The 18,747-nt window shown below is 41.8% G+C and overlaps 1 protein-coding gene across 3 annotated transcripts in view; it reads left to right on the forward strand.

Moving 5' to 3' along the window:
* dlg1b (discs large MAGUK scaffold protein 1b) overlaps positions 1–18,747 on the forward strand; it is a gene marked incomplete at its 5' end in the record, with an annotated part of 78,743 nt that overhangs the window by 39,975 nt on the left and 20,021 nt on the right. The window contains 7 exons of one of the 3 annotated variants that reach the window (XM_080543322.1): positions 406–504; positions 1,114–1,167; positions 7,554–7,604; positions 8,585–8,709; positions 11,373–11,542; positions 12,063–12,199; positions 12,392–12,536. In XM_080543322.1, coding sequence (XP_080399448.1) covers positions 406–504; positions 1,114–1,167; positions 7,554–7,604; positions 8,585–8,709; positions 11,373–11,542; positions 12,063–12,199; positions 12,392–12,536 — 781 coding nt within the window. Of the gene's footprint in view, positions 1–405; positions 505–1,113; positions 1,168–7,553; positions 7,605–8,584; positions 8,710–11,372; positions 11,543–12,062; positions 12,200–12,391; positions 12,537–18,747 lie in introns of those variants that run through there. The other 2 variants (XM_080543323.1, XM_080543324.1) reach the window with 2 other exon arrangements.

Raw genomic sequence — 18,747 nt, forward strand, 5'->3', positions numbered from 1 at the left:
TTGGCTACGTGTCATTTTATTACATTAACCATGTGTATTCCCAAATTGTGGCCATTTGAATAACAACCCTGTTTTGCATGTTTCAGTGGTTCATTTTGGTGCTTACATTTCTAGATAGAATTTTTTGTTTTTTGTATTATCATCTCAGTGGGATTTGGGATTTTATCTTTCAATGCAGGCATGTGCATGCACACACACTCTCACAAACAGGCACACACATACAGTACACACACACACACACACACACACACGTTTGCTCTCTTTCTCTCTCTCTCTCCTCCCCCCCCCCCCCCCCCCCCCCCACACACACACACATCCTCATCTCCACCCCTCACATTCTCTTGGTGTTCATCTCTGTTGCAGTGTTTTTCTGACCTTTGACCCCCCCCCCATGCTATTGTTTAGCAGACAGATGTCGCCCTGCCTTCCTCTCCCATAATCCCTGTGATCCCAATCTCGCCCATCCCAGCTGAGACTGCTGTCATCCCTACTCCGACGTCACAGGTTTTTTTTCCTCCTTTTTTCACCACCCATTTTTATTATTTTGTTGTCGGTTATTTTATTTTGTATTATTTTCTGTTTTGTTCGTCCCTGCCATTCCACTGTTTGTTTGATGGAGTTATGAGATTACCGGTACATAGAGAGAGGCAGACAGAAAAAGTAGGGAAGATTGTGGGACAAGTGCCACACTTTTGCCCTTTTGGCTCAAACAGCCCATCTGCGTGCCGGCCAGGCAGAGAGAAGGGGACATGGTGAGCACCATCGACGAAAGCCCGGATTTATTTAGCCTTCATGCTTCAGCATTGCATGTTCTAACAGTGTAAAATGCTGTGTATGACTGTACGTATGCTCTCTGTCCTAGTAATCTGCTGAAAGCCAGTTGGTCTCCTTTTTTATCCTCAGTTGTTTTGTAGCATCATGAGAAGAGTAAGTCAATGATGCCTTGTGTGGTGGATACGGAATGGTACATTTTAAAATACGTTTAATTGTGTTTTCTCCCAGATTTCCTTTTGAATGATTGTCGATCAATCGACGTCTAATGGAGATGAAAGGTTTACAGGAACGCGGGAATGTCTTGGAGATGCAACACTGACGTTTTCTCTTTCTCCTTAGGCCAACCCGCCCCCTGTTGTTGTCAATACAGACAGTTTGGACACACCTCCTTATGTAAGTCAAAACATTTTTTATTAGATATTATTTTAGCAATGTATTTGTTATTGACATAAGATTTTAAAAATATTGTTTATCCATTCATTATGTGGATATATTGTACTCTACCTTTTCCCTTTGTTAAATGAATAAAAAGAAAAAAGCTGTTAGACATGATAGTGGAAGTGGACTGTTGAAAGAGTGTACGTGTGGGCGCGCGTATGTGTGTGTGTGCGCGCACGCGCGCGTGTGTGCACGTTAGTGTGCACATGCATGTGGGAGTACGTGGGCAGGCATCAGGTCTGCTTTTCAGACTCACAGGAACACTACCCTGACACTGTGGCCAGGCTGTAACACCACAGTTCCTTTAACACAGTGCTGCACTGGGAGTGTGACGAGATGCGCTGCCACACATGTTTATCTGAAAACAAAGTAAGCTGTAGTTCATAACAGGTGGTACTATTATGTACATCATTTCAGCTATACTTCACAGAGGCTATATTCTTGCAACTTTAACAACAAATTAGCATTTTGGTTGCAATTATTTAAAGTAGCCTATACAGTACCTCCATGCCATTAAAAAAAGTTTAACATTGTTTATTCTTTTTTTAACGCAAGCCTTAATTGTGAGATTAGATTGTTCGATTTTTCCCACCGCTGCTACTCCTACAACCTTTAAGCGATCCACACCAATCCAACTTTAAAATGTGGAAAAATCATTATACTTTTGAAGCTATTCAAACTAAGAAGTGCATATTGAACTAAGAGCTCCCTCCTGTTTATGTCCTTGTTCATGCATTGCTTGAACAAAAATGTGCGCATTGATACACGCACGGTCGAGCGTGTTATACAATACAGCCAGTGGACAGTTCTTCCTTTCACTGAGTACAAACTGTCCATCTGGTTGAGCATATCCACACCACCTATGGAATACAATGTAAACGGTTAGTATTGTAGATAGAAAATAACAACATGTTCAGTATGATGAATGCGCACACAGTCCATGTAGCCAGTCACAGTATTATGACTGGCAGGTGCATCCCTTTGGGCGATTGTAGTAGGTTGTCTTGTTTTATTTTCTGCCGATGGCCACCATGGTATGCATGGTGCTGAGAATGACGACGTTCTTTCTTACATCTTAACGTCTTCCATCCGTAAACCGTGAGGGTCGCTTTGCCACTCTTAATCACTGAGGTTGAATAAGGCACTATCCACAGTAGACGCTGTAGAATAAAGAACATCATCATATACTGTAATCTGCATAGAAATGCAGTTTACAGTCCTAGGAGCCAATATCATTTATATACAATGTAAACAATAACTGACCCAAAATAGAGGTTTGTTGCACTCCCTTTGTGACCACTAGATATTGTGAATGAACATTGTCAGCAACTGAACTGTTTTATTTGTGAGGTTATTAAGAAACCACTGGCAAGCATTCTAATCTACACCGACTGAGGACAAGCTACTTACCGTACTAACAGTGAGTGATGATCCACAGTTTCAAAAGCTTTGGATAGGTCAATAAACAGGGCAGCAGCGCAATGTTTTCTCATATCACAGGCAGAAAAATATCATTGACTACAAGGGATGCAGGCGAAATACTGCTGTGCTGACTGACCCTACTTAAATAACTTCTATACAGATTGTTGATACTATTTAGACTTTTTAAACATTAAGCACATTTACATTATCTATATCTTCCCCCCACACACACACTCTCTCATTCTCTCTCTGTCTCTCTCTCTCTCTCTCTCTCTCTGACTATCTGTAGTCCAAACCGTCTTTTAAATTGATCAACTACCAAAAATAAGATTTTGCAAGGAACTTCCTTTGTTAGTTTACATTTGATGTTATGTGCTTACAATAGTTCCGCATCATTCTCCTTGCCCAGGAGTCATCAGTCATCGCCGTGCCCTTTCCCCCGAGCCCACCTCACCAGTTGATTTTCATTGTTCATTTCCCACTTGTCTGAGGTCAAAGGTCGAAAGGTTAAAGGCTTGTCATTAGTCTGGCTACTCAAGTGGATGACTTGTGCATTTTTCAAACCTGCAGCAGTTGTCAGGTGGGAGAAACAAATAGAAAATGGAAAGCCTAGTCACCTGGGAGGTGTCCCCTCGACCTTCTCCTAACTGGGGAGTTTGTGACGTTAGAATTATAAGGTTATATCTCCATTTTTGTCAAAATTGAGTTTTTTACATAATCTGATTAGGTGTTTATTAATGCCTGTGTGGTGTTATTTTCAAAATGTTGATTTTTTGTTGTTGTTAGTAATTCATAAAATACAAAGGTTCCATCTCACAAAACATAATGGAATGTAAAAACTTTGACGCTCAATATCTCTGAACTACCCTAAACGGAGATAGTATGTTAATCTTCACCAGTGAAATGATCTCATTTAGGTAATCCAAGCTTAAGTATGCTTGTTAGTTGATGTCCTTGATAACACCAGTATCTTCATCACACACGCTGCTGTCCATGGTGCTGAAAGCAGGGTCATACAACCCTAGAGCCCCATCCATTTCATATCATAAAACAATGTTGATCCTGATTTGGACTGTAAAAGCTCACATTTGGATTCACCAATAGCCTATTCGCTTTTTTTAATGGGTGTAGTAGACCATTGTTTTGCCCCTATTTGTCAACCCATACTTAAGTTCTACCTTTGTAGGGCCGTGCACACGAGGGCTGCTGATGGTAAGAAAAAACTGCGTTGTAGCATTTGGCTCACTGACCCCTAGCCCTCTTTGTGAAGTCGAGGCAGGTCCCTTGGTACAGTGGCGTTGCAGCCACCATGCCATTGTTAAAGGGTTGACAGAGTTTCACCAGATCAATGATTCATTTCTTCCACAATGAAGACATGAAGGATGCACAAATGATTAGAACAGGGCCCTAGTTTGCTAGTTGGAGGCCTTTCACATTTCATATGGCTCTGCAGGTTTTAGCAGCGACCCAGAATCACAATTTCTATGAATGATAACAGCCTAGTTTGTGGGTCCATGTTGTCAGGTGCGGTGGTGTTTAACATTTTGGAAGACCTAGGCTGGGTTGCACCAACATGGTTTAAATTAATCCTGGTTTAGGCTTAATCCAGGTTTAGTAAATCTAGGTTCAAACTAGGTTTAACATTAATCAGACGCATTGAACATCATCATTTTGATCATTCCTGGATTAGTTCAACCTAGTTTAAACCAAGATTAAAGTAGGATTAACTAATCCAGGAATGGCCAGGCATGGCCATTTTATGTTAAAACAGCTGCTAGCATGCTAATTTCACAAGTAATTCGCTACATTAATGTTACCTAGTTGGCTAGCCGCTAGTTAACCGGCTTACCGCAGCTTGCATTAGGTTAAGACTCCTGTTCGCCTACCCGGCAGCAAAGGGAACTGCCCCTTCCTACATGCAGGCAATGATCAGCCTCCATCTGCCCGTTCACTCCGCTCCTCCACCTCTGCTGTCCGACTGGCCCCACCGCCTCTGCGGGGTTGCAGCGGTTCGTGCTCCTCAGTCACGGCTTCTCACCGTCCTACCACCCCGCTGGTGGAACAAGCTACCTACCGCTGTCAGAACTGCAGTCACTCCCTGTCTCCCGTCGTAGACTGAAGACCTCCATCTCTTCGGGCTGCACCTTAGCTGTCCCTCCTGAAGCCTTCACATCCTCCTGTAAGGCTAGTTGTTGTTTTTTATTATTCTACACTTTTTTAGACGGTGTCGTTGTTTGGATCTTGAAACATCGGGGGCTTAGCCCAGTCCACGTTTCCTAGTTTTTGATTGACGGGTGGTAGCAGAGTTTTTGACGGGTGATTGCCGGGTGGTAGCTTGCACGAAATGTTGATGTGCGATGCGGTAGATGGCATGGTATATTATTATATACCTTTGACACTCTGTTGACAATTTTGCAGACTGTGGACTGTGAACTCCAAAAAGATACTTGTATAATGGGATGTAATAATCACTATAATCACATTCTTTGGTTGGTGTATTCATAGTCATTATTCATATTGGTTTGAAGATGGTTCTAAATACTGTACAATCCATGTAAATAGTAGACATGTCGCCCCCCAGAACTGGGAGGGAGTTTGAGAGTTCCTCTCACTTCCATGCGTGATAGCTGGTCCAACCTTCCCATTGACTTGTATGACAGTAAGCAGTATTTTGTAAAGATATAGGCTACCGTTGGGAAACTAAAAGTTATTATTATTATTATTATTATTATCATTATTATTACTCTTTCTCTCTCTTGTTCTTTCATGCTCTTATGCTCTCCTCTCTCTCTCTCTCTCTCTCTCTCTCTCTCTCTCTCTCTCTCTCTCTCTCTCTCTCTCTCTCTCTCTCTCTCTCTCTCTCTCTCACACACACACACACACACAGACTGACACACACGCACGCCCGGTGTTGTGAAGCAACAGGCACTTACTTTTTGTCTTGGACTCAATACTCAGAAAATACTCATGTCACAAACTGGATCAAACATGAAGAAATTAGGATGTTAATCATCACTAATAGGTGAAATTATATTATTATAACTGGCTATAATGCGGAGCACGAAGAACTTGAACATGAGAACGTACCGGCGTCAAAAATGACAATGTTTATACTCCAGGCTAACTCCTGCCGCTAACTCCTACCTGCTTGTCTGCCCACTCTAGCTTCAATCGGGGGCTGGGCTCATACCTGGCTTTCATACCTGGCTTTCCACACGCTACCTTTGTTGGCGACACCACATTCTTGCATGTTCAGGCGCAATGTATTGTGCAAGAATGACACTATTTACAGCGCTGTCAATTTTCTAGTATTCCAATATGTATTACTATTATTTTTGAATAATGATAATCAACTTGTGAACGTTTTTCAGATTACAGACATATTTGCCGATTTTGACTTTCTTTTTAAATTAAAAACCTTCTAGCATGTGACAAATACACTTCAAACTTGATTACATTATACACTATATGTGTGGTGGCTTGGGAAAACCCTTCACATGGTGGCATTTTGACATTTTCATTTTTTTATATTTCCATAAATTAGAAGTTCTCAGCTATTCATAACTGGTTGAATGACTGAGATAGCCCTTTAGTTTAAAAAGTTATGAGCATTTTAATGTAGCATGTCAAAAAAAGTGAAAGGGGAGAAATCCTCCCCTTTCTCCTCCGGGTCGGGGGAGGAGCCTATGCAGATCGGCCGGTCTCGTTTGTCTGCTTGTGATGCGGTGGTAGTCTGCTCGCCTCGTCAGTATGCGAGGGACAGATCCATTTGTGTGTCTTCTAGTTAAGATTTTATTACTTAATGCTTATTGTGAGCATCAGTAAACTGGCAATAACACAGGTGGAAGTATCGTCTCTCCTTTCGCTCATGTGTGCGTGCGTTGCTTAACTGAGAATGAGACACGTTCAACGTGATGTTGTTTCGCTAGCAAACTACCCGCCACAAAAACATCAAAATAAGTACTTTCTCTTTTGTTTTCTTAAAATGTTTATTCACCATAATGTAGTATGGAGTTCAAAGTACTAGAATACCACATAATATCAAAATCGCCAAAATCGCGATTTCCATCTATATTTGCTCTTTGCCACGAACGAACGCCAGCGACATCCGACGGGTTTTCCCAGGCCACCACACATATATACAGTATATATATATATATCATTTCATTTGTTCCATGTTGTATGAAAGTTACCCCGCTTCTCTGTGCATAGGAACATATGCATTTTTACAAGTAGCAATGTTGTCATTTTTCTTTGTGACATGAAGTGACATGAAGCTGCAGAGGCAGGCGTTACAATGTACTAGTGGTGCTATCTAGCGATCTTTGTGCGTCAGTACACAGATTCCCATTGTAAAGACTAGGGGTCATCATGACTCCTGAGGGCGCGCTAAGAGTAGGTGAAGATGCTGCAGCCCTCCTAGTGTTGTTCTGTGGTCTGAGAAAGGAGAGGTCTCTGACTTATCTCCCACTTCCTGTCTCTGAGATGGAGGAAGCGCTGCCACTGATGCTCTGCGATAAGTGGTTGTGGTTATCTTCCGTTGTAGCCTTGAGACCCATCTCTTTAGGTTACACCTGGGCTCCTCCTCCTCAGACCTCTCCACCTCACATTACCTGTACCTTTGGGGAAAAGAAGAAAACAAAACTAAAACCTCAACAACTTGTTTTTATCCTTTCTCTAGCACTGACTGTGACTGCCAATGGCACTTTTTTTTTTTTACTGGTTTACGATCACTGATGTATAGTTGATTCACTAATTGCTATACTTATTGTAACTCGCTTTGGATAAAAGCATCTGCTAAAAGATTTAAATGTAAACAGAAACCTGTAACTGTAGAGAAACAGAACTGGTTGTATCAGGTGACCTGAGCAGCCACGCTTGTACCAGCTAATATGTGTCAATGCCTCTTAACTTTTCAGGTGAATGGAACCGAAGCCGATTATGAATATGAGGAGATCACGCTTGAACGGGTGAGACCAACTGTCTCTCTCTTTTTTTTCCCTTTTTTTTTTACATGCTCGCCAAACCAAGCATGGCTATTATGCTTCATTACTGAAATGACTGACTGCATTGCAAGGCTGTATGACTGTATGAGAAGTGATTAATTCTCATTTCATAAGTAATTTTTTAAAGCAAGTGTATGATTATGATACACTCAAGTCTATTGAGTTATCCAACGTTTGTCTGTTTCTTTGTACAGTCTTGCTTTATGCAGCCGCGTCTTAGTCCCTGAATGTGCCCATGGTGATGTCTTTGTTTGCGTGACCCAATTAAACTGTGCTCTCTCAACTGCACGTTATTACTATTAACACAGTGTCTCGCTGTGATGCTACACCATTCCTAGTTTATGTGAACTTGCACTTTGTTGTTGTTTCATGTGGTCAAATTGAATGTTGAATGTTGTCCTATACATAGAGTTTGAAGAAGAGTAGAGATTAACTTCACTGAGTACTGAGTACACCTGTACACCTTCTCATGGTGGAGGTGGTGTAATGGTATGAGGAATGTTTTCTTGGCACACTTTGGGCCTGTTAATACCAATCAATCATCACTTGAATGCAACAACCTTGACTATTGTTGCATCCCCTCATGGCCACAATTTACCCATCTCCTCATGGCTACTTCCAGCATGATAATGGACCACGTCATAAAGCAAAAGTTGTCTCAAACTGGTTTCATGAACATGACAATGAGTTCAGTGTTCTTCAGTGGCCTTCCCAGTTTACCGGGTGGTAGAACGGGAGATTCACAGCTTGAAAGGGCACCTGAAAAATCTTCCAACATCTTGTGGAATCAATGCCACAAAGAATTGAGGCTGTTTTGAGAGCAAAGGAAAGCCATACCCAGTATTACTATAGTGTTCCTAATAAAGTGTTCGGTGAGTGTATGTAGCTGTACTGTATACTGTGTGCATTGAGGTCTCTGGTGAACTGATTGTTGTATGCTACAGGGAAACTCTGGACTGGGTTTCAGTATTGCAGGGGGAACAGATAACCCGCATATTGGCGAAGACCCCAGTATCTTCATCACCAAAGTCATACCTGGGGGTGCAGCAGCCCAGGATGGACGTCTTCGGTGAGAGAGACACACACACACACACACACACACACACACACACACACACACACACAGGCACACACACAGGCACTTGTGCAAAGATGATCACAATCTGAACAGCAGGCAACAAACCAACAGCCATTCATATGTCATTAAGGAGACAAACGACAGACGGTTAGATCACATTAGTCTTTCTTTGTTTCGTGTCTCGGCGCACAAAAAGACAGAAAAACACCGTCAACAACCACAAAGCCTTCCTACTAGCCTCATCACCGTACACATATCATGATCTTAGAATGATAAGGTTCTATCTCCGTTTAGGGTAGTTCAGAGATATTGAGCGTTAAAGTTTTGACATTCCTTTATGTTTTGTGAGATGGAACCTTTGTATTTGACTGAATTCAAAAATGTCAACATTTAAAAAATAACACCACACAGGCATTAATAACAGGGTATCCGCGATGTCTTGAAAAGTATTAAAAGTTGATAAATCAATTTTGGGAAAATCAAGTATTAAAAAGTCTTATCACGATTGTATGAGGTCTTGAATTTTGGAGGTATTTTTCTGAATTAGACTTTGTCCAAAGAGTTTGAGTCCTAAAAACTTTTAGTAAAAGTTCGTGAATTTATTAGTTTTATTAAAAATACGAAGATGGGGGGGCGCTTGGGTGGCGTAGCGGGTTAAGCGTTGACCATGTAACCGCAGGGTCCCCGGTTCGATTCCGGCCGCTGAAAAATATGAGTGGGACTGCCCCACTCAGAAAAAATAATTATAAATAAATAAAAATACAAAGATGAACCGGAAATTGTGTTGTATGATAGTGGTCTAGTCTATTGCAAACTAAAACTGTTAAGTTAAATGTGTCACTGATGTAAACGGTTACAGCTCGAAGTGGCGGTGAGGTCTGGAAAAATATTGACAAGGTCTTTAAAAAGTCTTAGAAAGGTATTGATTAACCTCAAGATTCCTGTATATACCCTGAATAAACACCTAATGGATCAGATTATGTAAAAAACTACATTTTGACAAAAATTATAATTCCTTATAAAACCTTATAATTCTAACGTCACAATATATTGCCAAACTTTACTTTAACAAGACGACATCCCAGAACCTACAAATAGGTTGATCAGAGACGGGTGCTCGCCTGGGGAAATGAAGGGTATGCCTAAATCCAGCTCCAGGATGTCATCTTGTTTAGCAATATTTCGACCTAAAAGAAAATGGAAAACGGTGCTGTATGCAGGCTTTGCCAAAACGTATAGTAATTTAAGGCGTTCAATTTCCTTGGCCATGTTTTTGTGATCATGATCATGTTGCTAGCTTATAAATGTTTAATTGCTGACAATTCTGACATTTAAAAAAAATAAAATAAAAATAAAACGGACAAGTTGGAAAGTCCGTTTATGTCACGTTTGTGTAATAGACAGTGACGTTTTTCAGAAATTGCCGTCCCTAGTGAAAAGCAGACGACTGTTGAGTGGATAGGCTTAAGGATATTAGATACGCTAGTGCACCATAGAACAAGAACCATTAAGTTGAGTTGAATGGCACTTAACTTAATGACCTGGCACTATAGTATGTTAGCACCACAAGGATCCCTAACAGTCACTGATGGACACAAGCTTTTATGGACCTACCCAGACACCCAGAGGTTTCAGGCTGCTTTCACTGCCACATCAATACTGCAAGAGGACAACTTGATACACACGATCACCAGTGTTAAGATGAGACGAGGGTCACAATCGCTGGGGTGAAACAGCAGTCCATTCTCCATCAGCATGTGGGTGAAATGTGTCGCCTCCATGCCGGCTCGGGTTGCTCGCATGTAAGATGTTTTGTTTTCTGAGTTGAGTTATCTGAAGGTCATATTTCACTTGTCTGGAATGATGAGGGGGTCAATTCCGTTTCACCGCTTCGTCAATTTGGGAAATTGATAGAGTACGATAAACTGATACATAGAATTCGATTAATGTAATGGAAAATAACTTCTTATTAAAATAAACAAGCAATTCCTGTTGAAGGTAACCTTTACCCTAAACCATGTGAGACGAGTTGAAAGAATACAGAGAGAGAGAGAGAGGGAGAGAAAGATATACAGAGAGCGAGAGAGAGAGAGAGAGAAAGATATACAGAGAAAGATATACAAAGAGAGAGAGAGAGAGAGAAAGATATACAGAGAGCGAGAACGAGAGCGAGAGAGAGATAGAGAGATCAGACATGACCACCATACAGATTTCACTTTCTGTCTAGAAAGATCAAGCACGTTAACAACCTCTGGACATATTCTCATCCCCCACACACACCCACGTCCCCCCCCATTGACGGTAGAGGACAAGGACAAAGGAGAGGTAGAGGACAAAGGAGAGGTAGAGGACAAAGGAGAGGTAGAGGACAAAGGAGAGGTAGAGGGTAAAGATAAAGGAGAGGTAGAGGGTAAAGACAAAGGAGAGGTAGAGGGTAAAGATAAAGGAGAGGTAGAGGACAAAGGAGAGGTAGAGGACAAAGGAGAGGTAGAGGGTAAAGGAGAGATAGAGGCCAAGGACAAAGGAGAGGTAGAGGGTAAAGACAAAGGAGAGGTAGAGGACAAAGGAGAGGTAGAAGGTAAAGACAAAGGAGAGGTAGAGGGTAAGGTACACAGACCTGGATCTCACCTGTGTGTCCCTCTCCTCCTGAGCAGAGTCAACGACGTGATCCTGCGGGTGAACGAGGCGGACGTGCGGGACGTGACCCACAGCCGGGCGGTGGAGGCGCTGAAGGAGGCGGGCTCGCTGGTGCGCCTCTACGTCCGCAGAAGGAAGCCGGTCTCAGAGAAGCTGATGGAGATCAAGCTGGTAAAAGGGCCCAAAGGTAGGTAGAGTGTTTAATTGTATCATAAACAAAGCAAAAAACGCCCAGACGGAAACGTAGCAAAAACGCTCCAGATGGAAATATTTTTAAGCGACCCACCGACCGTGCCATTTTGTATAGATTGTTAGCCTAGCTTATCCACTCAGAGAAAAACCTGGACAAATTCTTGTCAAAATAACTTAAGTATTTTATGTCCTAATCCCAAATGTAATATGTGAGGGGAGCAATAATAGTAAATCACTCCTTTGGATTAGCACTGGCCTCGGCTGAAACCAGAGGATATTCCAGGTCACAGGCCTGGTGCTGGTGCAGTAATGTGTGTAGCTTCTGTCTTAGCTTCATAAAGGGTTTCAACTGTATTGGCCAGTTTCCTTAACACAGGTTACATTTCCTCCTAGACTATTGAAAGTCTGATTTTAGTTCATGATTTATCTTAATCTGTGTACAGGAAACTCTGATCCTCGGTCACAGACTTGTTGTGACAAATGCCCCCCAATGTTTCTGTCTTGGTGTTGTCCAGGCCTTGGTTTCAGTATAGCAGGGGGTGTGGGGAACCAGCACATCCCAGGGGACAACAGCATCTACGTCACCAAGGTCATCGAAGGAGGAGCTGCACACAAAGACGGGAGGCTACAGATAGGAGATAAACTCCTGGCTGTAAGTGCACTTGATTGGTGGATTACTTCTTTTTGACACAATAATTTATGCGTACGGTTGTTGTTATGTGTTTAGGCTGTTTTGTAGACGTGTGTGTTACTGTATGTGTATATGTTTCTTTCTGATCTTATCTCAGGAAGTGAACTCTTTTCCGATTAGTCAACACACAGCTGTTTGTCTACCTCTGTGCAGGTGAACAGTGCTTGCCTTGAAGAGGTGAGCCACGAACACGCTGTGACTGCCTTGAAAAACACCCCCGACGTGGTCTACTTGAAAGTGGCAAAACCCAACAGTGTCTTCATGAACGACAGCTTCGCTCCGCCAGACATCACCAACTGTGAGTCTCCACATTTTGTGTATAGTCATTCAGTACAGGGCTCGACATTAAGGCTTGTCCGGGAGAAGTATTTTATGTTTGGACAAATGCACTTCCTCCTGCAGTTGTCCGATGGACAAGTAAAAGCAAAAAAGAAATGAAATCAATATGTATTAATTTCCCCCTTCAGTTGTTGGGTTCCAGGAAAAGCGGGGGAATGCAAAATATCATCAGACGAAACACACCGGCACCATTGTATACGTTATGGGTCGCCTATCACAAGTGCCATTCACGTGAACGCACATTCGCTTCTTCTCAATACCGCTTATTTTCATTTAGTTCCATGCGACCTATATTTTAGGTTTTTATTTTTAAAATGAACATATCGCAAAAAGAACCTCAGAATGACACTAGCTTTTAGTGATAAGCTTTTGAGAAAGCTGGCATCACTGGAGGGAACGTTTGGTGGGATTCGGCAGCGATGGAGCACCTGTAAATGTTGGCTGCAAGAGTGGTGTAGCAGTGCGTCTGAAGCAGGAGATTGGGCACCTGACATTCACTGTATTGCCTGTATTGTTTAGAGCTGGTACTCAAGGTACTTTTATTACTTTGTATTAAAAAAAACAACATCTGAAGCCTTTACAGCATTTAAACACATATTTTGTGTTCATAACATTACTATTTGACCAATGCATAGGCTACTGGCAACGTAGTAATGATTATTCTGATATAATTTTACTACAGATTGTGTGTGACAGCTATCTGGTCAAGCCTCTCCTCCCTTCAGCTCCAGAGGCGTTTGTTCTTTTGTGGAAGGCCCTCCACTAGAGCGATTTGAGGCAGAAATGGTGGTCCATATGTGGTGGACCACCTGTCAACGAAGTCATTGGCCAGCATTCAACCCTTGGGAGTTTCGGAGTGGGCTGGAGGGAGATTTGTTCATTTGAATAAAGGATACTGTCATATATCTAGCAAATAAGATTGCTTCCATTGGGGAGGGAGCGGGGCAGGGTACTTACCCAAAGCATTTTTGGTAAATATATTCATGCATATTGTGGCCAATCTTAATCTAAAAGAAATTTTTGATTACCACTTAATAATTTTTTAATTATTATTATTTGTCTGAAGGACAAGCACCTGAAAAAGCTTAATGTCAAGCCCTGCAGTATATACATTCCCCAGCTTCGAGCAGACAGTATATCCCACAAACTCTCTCCCCATTCTATGACAATGATTCATCAAAGACAGTTTAACGTAGTTAGTACGGAATTGGTTCAGTAATACGTTTGGGTTTCTTCATATATTACTTGAATTAGAATAAGAGTAGTGATAACGTATGCGATCTCATGATTATCTGTAGGAAATATGGGTGCATAAGGGAGAATGGAAAATGTGAGTCGCCCAAATCACAAACCTATTTGGGGAAAATGCAGAAATGTGGAAAAATTGGGAAAACATGCTTTTTTCATGTACTGTTTTCCCAGTACAGAGGGAAAGTGTGTCAGATGGCCCCAGTGAGAGGCTGTGGCATGATGAGCTACCATATTGATCAGCGTTGCTGGCCCGTGGCAGGGCTAGCGGGGGCACTAACCACCCACAGAGGACGGGGCTCTAACCCTATCGATCGGACACGTCTGAACAAACCAGCCCCACACACAGACACAGGTCTGTCACCCCACGCCCGTGCCAAAGAGAGAGGGTACAACCAAGGGTACAAAGTGATGTCCTTTGTAGAGGAGTATGTCAGGAGGTGATGACAGTTTGAGCAACGCTGCCAGATATTGTTATTAAATAAAAACTTGTTTAAATGTTATCAAACCTGTCCTAAGATTTAATTTAATTTAATCTATTTTAACCCATTCAGGGTAAATGTAAAGAATTGTAGTGTAGTTTATCTTTTTTTTTTTTTTTTTTTTTTGGAGTGGGGCAGTCCCACTCATATTTTTCATTTTATTGACAGATACAGTAGAGATTTAGACAGGAAGGATGGGTGAGAGAGAGAGGAGGGATGACATGCAGGATATGTCCCCGGCCGGAATCGAACCGGTTACATGGTCAACGCTTAACCCGCTACACCACCTAAGCGCCCTTTACACATGTTAATGGGGAAATCAGAGAACAACAAACAACACAAGTTTAAAAAACACCTGAGAATACCATTGGATGAGAGGAGCAGAGGACAGGAGCGACAAGAGACTTATTCTAAAAGGGCACATCACTACGTACCTCGCATTCCGAGCACAGTGAAAGATGGAAGTCATAATATCCTTTGCATGGACTTGGTACATAAATTCGTCTCCAGAACGACAAAAGTGCTTGGGACTGAATCAGTGCCCAAAAATCGATAGAAAAGGGATTATTGCAAGGGAAGGAGAGTATTTCAAACGTATTTAGTACTTCATGATATCTGTTACGCCCACAGCCCCTCTTCCTGCATGAGACGAGGCATGGAGAAACTGGGTAATAGTCTTAACGTCACGCCACCAGATATATGGCACCCATATGGCATTCTTGCAACCTCGAGTTGGCAGGGGGGGAGGGGAGAGACTCACAGGGGACCACTACAGTTCCATCCTCCCCCCTGAGAGACAGAGGTCCCTCCGGTACTCTTTAAATGGCACGTTTCAAAGTCAAAACCCCAGGCAACGCACTCCTTAAACTCCCTATAGTGCACACATTCAACATTAGTGGCAAAGTACCCCCCTTAGGTATTGTATTTCTAAATGTGTGATAACTGATATGGAGCTGCTCAAGGACAAGACTGTGAATTAGACCGTCCTTGGTTAGATAACCACTTGATTCAGTACCGGGAGCCAAGGGCAAGTTGAAACCACCTGACTAGTGACGGAAGATGTTATGTGATTTAGATTTGTGCTGGTACACAGACCAGCCAAGACATGATGGTGGTGATGCAGTGAAGAGTGAACTTGTGAACTCTATGGCAAGCCGTTTTAACATTTATTAGCTACAATGGATATTCATTACTGATATCTGCAACATCATTTTGCCTAGTCAAAACTCAAATTCAAGATATCTTTAATTATATTTTGACTAATCGAAACTCACATTTGAGATATCTGTAATTATATTTTGACTAGTAAGATTCACATTTATTTTGCCATTCAAGTGTATGGGGTTTGTCATTACAGATATCTACAATTCAGTTGTAGATATCAGCTATTCACATTGCCGATATCTGCAACTGAATTATGACTAGTTGTAATTACAGTTTCAGATATCTACGGTTTCATTCTGACTAGTCAGAATTCCAGTTCAAGATATCTTTAATTCCCATTAATTCAAGATATCTACATTGTCCTTTAAGATATCTTAAATTAAGTTGAAGATGTCTTGAATGAAGTTGTAGATATCTCAAACTGGAATTAGGAATAGTCGTAATTTAATTGTAGATATCTATTATAAAGTTATAGATATCTTGAAATTCATTTTAATGATTGATATCTCAAATTGGTGATATCTTTAACTTTCATTCTGCCTAGTCGAAATGTTATTACAGATATCTTAAATTAGAGTTTAGACTAGGCGAAATGACGTTTCAGATATGTCTTTTCTGTCGTCAGAAAACGCGGGAGCAGCTTCCTCAAGTGTGTCTGGAGACAACACATCTGCAATGCGCTGTAGATTTCTAGTACAAGCATCTAGTGAACGAATCTCACGTTCACCACAAATCCCTTGATGATATATTCTCTCCATTTCATGGCATTTTCGCGCTATCCTATCCACCACAGCAACCGCCATTGCTTCTGCCAACACTCATCAAATGCTTTGCTGGTCCCGCCAATATCATGAGATACCTCGCATCATGAGCGTCGTCATGCAATACAATTCGGACTAGTCATAATGACGTTTGAGATATCTGCAACTATTATTTTGACTAGTCAAAACTCAATTACAGATATCTGCAATGTCATTTAAGGATGTGTGACGAGTTGAGTGTCGTTTTCGGTGACATCACTGCTGATATCTGTAATTCAATTTTGACTAGTCAAAACTGAATTACAGATATCTCTAACTGTCGTTTTGACTAGTCAGAATGACGTTATAGATATCTTGAATACAAATTTAGACTAGTAAAAATCGAATTACGACTAGTCAAATTTAGCTAATAAATGTTAAAACGGCTTGCCATAGAACTCTCAATTTGACTCTTCTACAGAATGATGTCCGTGTGTTAGATGCTGTAAGAGAACTTAGCTGAGCTGGACATTGCTTCAGTAGATATCTAGTTGTGGAAATGGGAGTCTAAAGGTGTATAATTTAATAAGGGTGATCAATACGATGAGAAGTCGTATGAGAAATGTACAGTAGACTTATCATCAAAGATGGAACATGGCCATTCTGTAGCAAAGCAACACTGTCTCAGAGATGCCACGTAAACAGGTTGTCAGCACCCTCCTAACAGCTTTGTTCCTCAGGGGACCGTCATTATTAATGACCCAGCAGTCCCCTCTTATGTTTACAGCCTCATACACCCTGAGATTTTTTGCGATCTTATGAGTTTATTGTAAGTCACACTGTGCGACGTGGAACGTCATCAGCGTGCAAGTTTAGCGCCTGTGTTGTCGCTCTGATCATTGCGTCATTCCATTCTGCGTTTCTATTCGTTGGTTAGTTGACGTAGGTCTGTAGCTCACAGACGATCATCCCAAATTTCCGACACTTGTCAGATATTTGTCGCAGGCTATCGTAACATCCTTCGTCTTTGATCCTTACAACACAGTATGACGTAGGACCACCGTTTTGGACCCACGACCACAGATATTGCCACGTCTGATGATCTTTCGTCTGGGACAGCCCAAAATCGCACAGTGTGTAGGAGGCTTAACAGAGTCCCCTCTCAACTGAACACCCAATACTAACCATAGATCCCCCACACGTGAAGAGAACACCATTATGTTGCCGCGCTTACAGGCGCGAAGGACAAATGGCAAATTCAATCACAGGCCTTCAGTCACGTGTTCACCGCCGGTGCTTCTCTGCTAAGCCAGACTAAAAGTCTAGACAATAGACTAATGCAGAGGACAAGGTAGGGCAGCAATATGGATAATGATGTCCCTCCAGGACACACGGAGAAGATCTGAGCCGGAGTTAATGAATGAGAAATAATTCAGTTAAGTGTGCACAGCGGCTCAATCGCGGAAGGCTTAGAAACAGGACATCATAGTGTTGTTGATGGGGGCTAGGAATGCGGAGTAGTGTCCCTCATCCTCTTGTTCCCCTCATCATACACACCAATTGGACTGATTGGATCCCCCCCGATGGAGGGGGGGGGGGAGGAAGCGTTAGTCCCTATTGAAGCATTTAATTGAAGAACTGCAATGTGAGGTGTCAGATCATACCTGTGAGTACCATGGAATATGATCGATTTGCTAGGGCAAGTGTTGCGAAACATAATTTGGCATTGGCAGAAACTATTTTGAAAAACCTTTTTTTTGGGGGGGGGGGGTTGCCAAAGTGATCAACGATGATTGTCTTTGTAATGTCATTTTGAATAGCTGGCTGTTTCTGTGGTTTTTTCATTTGCCTTAAAAAAGCACAGTGTTTTCACAAGCATTGTTTTTTTGCGTCACCACAACTACTTCCAATCAGTTTGAGTGATTTAGTTTCTGCAAGCTCTGTGACCTGATTGATACCATTGTTGCACTGTTCAAGAGACCATTCGTTTGAATAGATTATACCTGTATCCGCAGGGGCATTTAAAACCCTACCAGGCACCAACTGTTAACCTGTTTTACTGGTCAGGGAGGCCTGTATAGCAGAGGACTGAGGTGGTAATAGGGTCCAGACCAGGTGACCAAAAATCTTCCCTCTTCTAGCACAACGACTGACAATGGCCCCTGGATTGAGCATAGATTACTTTTTCCTACTAAGCAGCCTTGCTTCATTTGTATTTTATTTTATATATATTTGCTTCATTTAAGCAATTGCGGTAAGTGGTAATTGTCACCTAAAGCCCATGGCCTTATTGTCCTTACAATAGAGATATAGGCCTAAAGGTCAATCACATGAAATTCAACAATAATATAACACGCATCAGAGCTACAATTAAATGTTTTGTGTTAATGTCGTACGTTTACAGTGGGGGAAATAAGTAGTTTAGTTGTCTAAAAATTTCAGAAAAAAGAAAAAACACAAGTGCTCCAATTTCTTTGATCAGTGAAGCCTCTTGCGACCCAATCGGCATTGATAGAGCTCTGTGTAATGGAAATGA

The sequence above is a fragment of the Nansenia antarctica genome (genome assembly GCF_963989245.1).
Source record: "Nansenia antarctica genome assembly, chromosome: 12".
Lineage (NCBI taxonomy): Eukaryota > Metazoa > Chordata > Actinopteri > Argentiniformes > Microstomatidae > Nansenia > Nansenia antarctica.